Source organism: Schistosoma mansoni (assembly GCF_000237925.1).
Source record: "Schistosoma mansoni, WGS project CABG00000000 data, chromosome 3 unplaced supercontig 0083, strain Puerto Rico, whole genome shotgun sequence".
Taxonomy (NCBI): domain Eukaryota; kingdom Metazoa; phylum Platyhelminthes; class Trematoda; order Strigeidida; family Schistosomatidae; genus Schistosoma; species Schistosoma mansoni.
In genome coordinates this window covers 588,963-598,131 of record NW_017386008.1, presented here as the reverse complement: position 1 = coordinate 598,131, position 9,169 = coordinate 588,963, and the positions used below count along the sequence as shown (strand labels likewise).

The 9,169-nt window shown below is 33.9% G+C and overlaps 1 protein-coding gene across 1 annotated transcript; it reads right to left on the bottom strand.

The window, feature by feature from the left end:
• Window positions 1–277: 277 nt before the first annotated feature.
• Smp_085410 (hypothetical protein) lies at window positions 278–1,303 on the bottom strand (the record flags this gene model as incomplete). Its single annotated transcript, XM_018791331.1, has 1 exon — window positions 278–1,303. The coding sequence occupies one exon, from the start codon at window positions 1,301–1,303 to the stop codon at window positions 278–280; it is 1,026 nt and encodes a 341-aa protein (XP_018645471.1).
• Between the last annotated feature and the right edge of the window lie 7,866 nt (window positions 1,304–9,169).

The window sequence follows — 9,169 nt, the reverse complement described above, 5'->3', positions numbered from 1 at the left end:
ACAAGTAAACATGAACAAAATATCATACCATTAAAATAAAACAAAAAACTCTTTATCATCTTTTCATTGGAATAAACAATGAAACTTTTGCAAAACGGAAGAAAATAGAAAACGCAACAACAACAACAACAACCATGACAACAATCACAATATCAATTCATCAAAGATACAATCCAACTAATTCAATGTTCAATCACATGTCATTACTATAATTAGTAACCATGGCAACAATAATTGTATTGTCATCATTATTATTACTACCCATCTTCATAAATAACTATTCAATATAATCTGTATTCAATAATTTTGTATATTCAATATTATCATATGTATTCAATGAATTCGATGGATTCAACGACTGTCTATCATATTTATGTGACGTTTTCCTTTTCAGCGACGAATCAATCGATTCAGTCCAATCTGGTGATACACCATAACATTTAGCTACTATAAGTAGTAGTACTAATTGGGCAATCATAACAAATAACATATACCATACAAATATAATCGTGGTATACATCACTTTGTCATGATCATTTTCATTCCATGATGGATTGAATGGTGAATTTAATAAAAATCCTGTTTGACATATCCATGATCCATGAAAGATCACAGTGAAACATTTGATCCAGATCCATAATAAGGATGATGATGATGATGATGATGATGACGATTTATTCTCATTCATGATCATTTCATTTAGAATAGATGAACCAACTATAAATGCCCAATAACTAATTAATAAACGACATGTTTCTGTGATATGTGGTTGTTGATATGATTGAGCTCTTAGACAATAAGTTTGTACAAAGAATGGTAATGCATAGATAATTGAATCCAATCCTTTCGGTGGTGCCATAATGGTAGACATGAGTATATCTAATATACCCACGGTTGTCATAGCTGTATAAAATGGAAATTGTGCATATTCATGATCACGACCTAATTTCAATGTGATCAATTCCACAACGATACCAATAAGGCAACAAACTATTTTACATAAACCTTCACATAAACGAGATTGACAACACCATGATCCAATTGTTGTAGTACTCCTATGATATCCATCATTATCATTATCATGATGATGATGATCATTATGTTTTATGGAAGAAGAAGAAGAAGAAGAATAACGTTGCCTCAATGCTTGAATCCACCACCATAATCCTAAACATAATAGATATATACCTAAATAAGAAGAACTAAGAAATAATCCTTCATTTCCATTAGCTATATGATTAATTGTTGTTATAGAATTTACATTCACATCATGTTGATGAATATCATGGTGATTATATTCCATAATTCATACAACTGATAGTAGTTCAAATTGAATCTAATCTAATAGTAATCTATTAATGATACACCTTTAAATAGGTCTGAATTGAGATTATTCCTCTAATTGGTTAAATAAACTAACAATCAAAAATGAATGTTGTATGTTTTTAATCAATCAAATTGTATATTCCAAAGAGTTTAATATCACTATGGTAACCGAGTGAGTGAGTGCGTGTGTGAGTGAGTGAGTGAGTGAGTGAATGAGTTGACACTCACATAAGAAAAATAAACGAAATTTCGATAAAGAGTTTCATTGATTAATTTAATTATAATAATTAGGTCACATGACCTTAGTTGTTCTTTCTCTCTCTTCTAATTTCATTCTGAATGATGCAAATGTTTACCCTCTAGTAATACATGGACGGCATCAAATGACCTGACTATTAATGTGAAGATACATTCTGTTACATTAATTGCTTGTTTATTCATTTTTTATAAATTCAGGTATAATAAGTGTTGACCATGTAGTGTCAACCGTGTGATGACAGTCCTGTAGGCTGATGATGAAGCGCTGACCACGATAAGTGAATGTTATGGGTTCAATCGCTGATCGAGCTCTTGATATTCAACGTTATAGTGTTCCATATGAAGATGAGGTCCATCCAATGACAAATGTCATATTATAATTGAATAAATCTTCACTAACCTTCCACATCAAATCTATTCAATGTTTGATTTGGTTTGGAATCAATATAGTTTATCTGTGAAATCTTTCAGCTTCGATGATGTCATTTCGTATTAGTTTATAATCATATTTATTGTATCAATGAAACATTCCTGAAAGAAAAATAATTCAAATATCATGTTGAAGTTATGTAACAATCTAAAAGATTGATTTTTAGTATTGTTTGTTTGAATCTTTCCATCGCTTTGTTAGGACTGCAACTGGTCATTCCCTAATTGGCATATATGCATACTGTTCGTATTGCCTCTATATAGCCTTAATTCACAAGCATTATAAGCAATGATGGATGGTGGCTAGTTGTGGAATCCAGTTTGACACACGTTTCGTCCTATTTGGATATGTCAAACAGGATTTTTATTAAATTCACCATTCAATCCATCATGGAATGAACATGATCATGACAAAGTGATGTATACCACGATTATATTTGTATGGCATATGTTATTTGTTATGATTGCCCAATTAGTACTACTACTTATAGTAGCTAAATGTTATGGTGTATCACCTAATTGGACTGAATCGACTGATTCGTCGCTGAAAAGGAAGACATCTCATAAATATGATAGACAGTCGTTGAATCCATCGAATTCATTGAATACATATGATAATATTGAATATACAAAATTATTGAATACAGATTATATTGAATAGTTATTTATGAAGATTGGTGTACAAAATTGGTTGTATCAAATTCATCAGACCAGGAGAACGATCGCACACTAAACTAGACGAACTCAGTAAATTGATGAGCATACGAATGAGAATAGATTTTTCAGTGTTTTTATACTATCGTATAATGGAACATTGTATGAATACACTATTCTATACGAATCCATCAAGCAACTTCAATGTCATAAAGATGGTTCAAGTTGTAATTTCTTACCTAGATGATTATCCTTCATGTGCCTACATGTGATATATCATTACTTTCTATATGGTATTCTCAAATTTTAAAATTCTGTTTATAATCCTATAGCATAGTAGATAGCTCGTTGACTGTTGTGTACACAGTAATCCATTGTTTAACCATTCATTGCCATTATTCATTATGAAATGAATGAATTGTATTGATAGGTGTTGTAAGTGATGTTGTATGAAATCTGATACTGATACATGACGGGTTGGGATTCAAATCAGCGAACCAACTTGTTGAGTAAGAATATAAGAGTGGAGGAGAGAGTATATTTAACTCCTGAATAAAATATACAATTATTCATTTGCATATATGGGACTCTACATCTTAGGGAAGCAATCCATTTCTTAGTCCATGAAATGCACTTATAATTCAGGTCACTTCGGATTGCTATCGACCGACCTTCATATTTGCAATTTCTGATCAGTTTAAAATATCCACAGGTTGTTTGGGGTTTTCTCTTGCTGAGTGTTTTCAACATATTCACCAAGTTATTTTACGTAGCTACCAATTTATGAATAAAATCTATAATCTTCACTTTGAAGACGAATGTTTCATTTAAACACTGCATTTCACTACAAACACTCGTCAGTTGAATAACCAAAAAATGGGAGTAAGAAAACAGCCAGTCTTTGTCTTTGAAATATAATGTGATCACCATCCATTGTCATCAGTCATGTCCATGTTACTGCTAATATGATTGGAATTTCAGTGTGGAAGGTCTCTGTTTAGTGTTGAATATTAGTGAGATTAAGAATCTATATAAAGTATATTAACATTGAAAACAATGAAGCACCGGAAGATTGTCGTTTTCCAATATGGATCTACTCAGTAGTGTAAATGTGCGCCTCCACCATCAATGAAATCTATAAAATTCAGGTTTTTCAGTGATAGCTGAGGGTCCTGCATTCGAACACCGATGTTTGGAATGTGTAAATTATAGTTTCTAAATGGAAGACTTCAAACTGGGACCGGTTGACGTTTCTTGCCGGTCGACTCATTTTATTCTACTGACAGGCGAAACCAGACTAGTAGTGAATAAGTCTCAATTGTGGAATCGTAGAATGTGGTGTGGTGCGCGAGGTTATCATTCCAGACACACAAAGCATTTCAATATTCGATATGAAATAATAGTAGATATAATCCCTACATCATATAAGGAAGTGAATGTGTAATGAAGCTCTAATGTGCTGACATTCACTTAGTTGTTTGCGGTCAACTGTTAACCAGTCAACCTTAGTTGTTACAGGCTGTCCGATTATTTGTGATCTTCGGAGATCTTTCACTTCATATTGATCATTTGTGCTTACTATGCTGGAGCTAATCAATCTCCACAAACCTCTTCATCTTACAGAGCTGTTTGATTACTGAACTGTATTCATTTAGGTTTAAGCTTTGAGTAGTGTTAAAATCACCCGTTCACTGAAATCTTTTGTAATTTTCGCACTTATGAAGAGATATCTTGCTTGTTCTTCAAATGATATAAGTGTGTGACTAAAATTGACCTCCAGGAATCAGAGAACTAAACAACCAATAAGTGTCAGACACACATCAATTTCTTAACATTAATTCGTTGTATCCGAGACAATTGATTGGTTGATTGATTAACTAAGCTTTACGTTTTACAAAATGAATTAATTCAAAGTGATTTTAGACAATTGGAGCAAAGGTCAATAAGTTTCAGTGATTTTAATCACAATTTATTGATCACTAGATGGTGATCAATGTCATGCGTGTCAACTCCTTCTTAGTGGTGATCGAATGCTATCGATCAAGTTGCAATGTGACCACTAGTTTAGGTGGCTAGACACTGCTTGCATTAAGTTCATTTTATTTGTTGATATAACAGTCAATGGTTAATCGATAATTAAACTGTTACCATCCTTATTAGTAATAAACCGATTTCTATGTTAATCCATTCAGTCAACCATATTACTGAGTATAATTGTTATATCCGAACGAAGCATAAATGAATGGTGACTGTTAGGAGTTGTAATGGACTTTTAAAATACACATTCTCATTGTAAATTATTACGAAACTAGACTATGTATGTATATATGTTCATATTCCTCCTTCCACCATAAGCTATCATTTTACCCAGTGGCTACTGTTATATGGTTTAGTATTCTTAATCCATTCTCAATCGATTAGCGATAGTCTCTCACACTGATAGTCACGTTTCTCTTAATCTTGTATTTCATGGTGTGATGCAGTCAGGTCTGCCTTTTTATAGACTAAATTGGTCTGAAATATACGATTCACACAACAGAGGCTGGTATTTGTGTTGTGGACTGAGTGAGATGGGCTAGGTGAGAAGTTATTGTAAAGAGGAGAGGTAAGGACTTGTAGTTGACTTGAGGCTGTTCGTGCTGGTCTGTGCATCACTGGTTCAGCACGGAGACAAATCACATAAGTCGGTATTCAGATTGGAGATTTTACCACGTTATATTTAACGCGTTTTATGACATCACAATCCTGCTTGTCGCTCTTCTATGGCTAGTGTGTTTCCGAATCCCGGACACAGATTGAGTAGAACACAACGCAAACCACAATGTAAATTTGAAACTCTTCTTTGGTAGTATAAATTTATGACATCACAATCCTGCTTGTCGCTCTTCTATGGCTAGTGTGTTTCCGAATCCCGGACACAGATTGAGTAGAACACAACGCAAACGACAATTTAAATTTGAAACTCTTCTTTGGTAGTATAAATATATCCATTTCTAAGAGTTATTATGCCTGAAGTCACGAGGCCGATGTCTCTTCTAACAACCAGAACATCAAATAATATGGTTACATGCAATGTTTGGAGAATTCGAGCGACCGAGAGGAGTGATCAAATAGCTTTATAAATAAGGAGATATAAATTTGTGGTGCTCAGAATAAGTGTAATATATTGGAGGAAAGCTGTATAGTGGAGATTAGATTCGGAAGAGATGCTGCTGCACTCTGATTACGATGATGAGCATGCTCGACACACTCAGAGAATTCCCCTAATGCTGGACTGATAATCATGAAATACACTTATTGAGTAGGAATGTCATGGATCCAGGATCATCGAATGACCATGTGGAAGAAAGTAGGAAGTAATCACGATAACTTTTTTCCGGTATCTTGCGCTCACCAATGGTCTGAATGAGGAAGACTGATGACCAAATTTAGGGCTGATCTCTATGGAGGGTGGGATATAGTTTCCACTTTGTATTCTAGTACTTCAACTCACCAGTCTGTAAGTACAGTACCCGTTCAGAGATGTTAATTTTGTGATTGTGACTCATGGAGATTTTATTGGTGTCGTCGGAGTTCCGAAGTAAGAAGAAAGAGTTCCCCATGATCCCCTAATTTACAATGTTCTCACTTTCTTTTACCAAATCGGTTAAATAATCGTCAAACTTGTAAACACATAATATGTAAGTTTATCTTATCAACGTAATATATGTACATCGACCTCAATGAAACAAGTAACAAAATTTATCTAGCGAAAATGTCTATTTTCTTAACCAAATCGATTTACAGTAGATGTCGAATTGGCTGTAGTGAACGAGAAAATATCTTGCCATAACTGAATTCACTATGATTGAATGTCCAAATGGTACTTCGTTATAGAGAGAATTTATTCTAAGTTATGGGCAATAGGACTTATAGAGACTACCGGGTCGAACAAGCCGTCACTGTTACCTAAGATTATTCAAATGGTGATTTTTTAACTTGTGAGGAATATTCTGATGTAGTTGAGTATAGATCAGCATGAGAATACTTGACACACATGTGTAACCAATAGTACCATATATTTCAGTTGTAATATATATCTTCAGTTAAAACAGAATAGTGAGGTTAGTAGCTAGAGAAATGAATGATGTGAATGTTTCAGTATATCTCTGTATTCTTCTAAAGATATTCTGAAGTTGTTGAGTATAGATGAGAATACTGGACACACATATGTAATAAGATGGTGGTTGTACGTGGTCAACCAGAAACCCTGGACCTGTGTTTCGTGATACTAGGCCGTCGTCAGAAAGGTATGCCTATAATTTTGAGGGAACTTGTTCCCCCTGACGGATTTCATCCGGTATCACCAAGCTTCATAGTCAGAGACGTTACCACTGAGCTATTCAGGCCGCGACCGTCTCCCTGTAGGACTGAGATGTAATAATTAGTACCATATATTTCAGTTGTAATATATTACATTGATTTAAAACAGAATAGTGAGGTTAGTAGCTAGAGAAATGAATGATGTGAATGTTTCAGTATATCACTGTATACTTGTGAAGATTTATATGTAATATGCATTAGTTTGTAGATCATGACCCCAGAATCTCTTATTGATTATTCTCTCATTTGCTTACAATCCAAAACCCTTGAATGCTTAAAATCTAAGCCTGTGAAACTGGCTCAATGTAACAGATTGAATAGTTTGTAGTGACCTGCTTTTCTCGACGAGAATGCGATTGGTACAATAGAAAGAATTACTATTATGATTATTATGTACCAGTGCTTGTTTTACTATACTCGTTGTCGTTTAACTGTATCATAATCACTTCTTGTTCCTCTGTCCATTTTGTTCGTTCTAACATTCTTACTCTCTGTTCTTCTTGCCTTTAATCTTTGGCGCGTCTCGGTATTCACTAGATACCACGAAATTGCCAATAAATATACTTTATCTGGATCAGTTATAGCCTTCGGGTTTACGAGCTATCGAAGGAATCAAGTCGATTTTGAGGCGTGTAATCTTACTGTATGATGATCATAGTGAATCTTTACTCCATGCCATCTACAAGTTCTTACAAAATATTGATTACTGTAAAATATAGAAGAAATTTCTCATTCAATGAATGATAATTAGGTACTTTGGATAAATGGTACACATTGTATTGTTTATATGATTCTGTATTGAAATGGAATTCATCAATACGTGTGATCTGATTAAAGTTTTTTTAACATTTTTGTTGAACTTTATAAAATATTCTAAATGTAATCAGTTTGTACTTTAAATTTCTGTTTAAGAAGCATCAGAAGGCAATTCTGAGAGTTCTAATGAGAAGCGTCTACCTAATGGAGTTTCAACATGTTGAATATGAGACAGAGATTTAGCGTAGGACATAAATGATCCCAAAGTACCGCGAATTGATTTATGTCAGACTTGTACAGGACCGTATGTCACTTGAGTAGTTTAAAGATTAGGCGATTTCCTCCTCTTGAAAATGATCTATCAGATCACGATCAGGTAATGAGCATGCACTGTTGAAGAGTCCTATACTATGGAGAAATAATTATTCATAGTCTGTCAGTTTCTAGTGGTTTACTAACCTAAGCTACCCTATGATGTGAAATTACAGGTTCAAATATCTCCTTATCCCCTCTTCATAGTCACGTCGCATATTACGAATGTTATAAACATCATAGAATGTGAGTATTTTGAAGTATCAGGCGACTCAGAATTCAGTTAAATCTTGAATCCATATGAGTTGAATATAAATTAACTTTTAAACAACAAATTTCCATCATCATGGCACATGCAAAAGGAACTATGACGTATAACCTGATGTTATGAAGGGTGATGTTCGAGGCTTATGCCGTTACACAAACTCCCAAAATTCAAGCCTAGAACTACCTACTAAGCAAGAAGACAATTATGAATGGGAAAATTAGTTGGGCTACGTAATCACACAAATAAACGCCCATCTGTACGGATTTCTTTGCCTTTGGAAATGAGTCCATTGATTAAATGCTAATGAAAAGTCTCCTATTGATAAAATGCACATATATATCAATAGGAGACTGATCAATTGCAGTCTTGAACATCAATGGTCAGATCCCATCAACTTATACAAAGACGATTTTGAACTTCATCCCATTGCACAAGCTCATGACTATCTAGACTCAGTGGAAAACTTGATAGCATTTCAAACGAAAGTTTCTGGGTTCGTGTTCCTAAATGATCATCAACTGTGAGATATAGATACATCCTGAACTCAACTGCTGTTCGCTATGGATAGTCCTGCTAAAATAAATAAACTTGACTGATATTGAATCTTTCTATCACAGATATACATCAAAATAAAAATAGAAAAACACCATTGTTAACAATGAAATACACGACCATATAAATGCAACATTAGAATTCTTTTCATTGATAATAAATGTCTATCAAGAGTCCTATTATAATCTGTATAGCTAACGTTCTTAACATTACAATGTGTAAATAACTTGGTATTTGTGTTTACTACAAAAA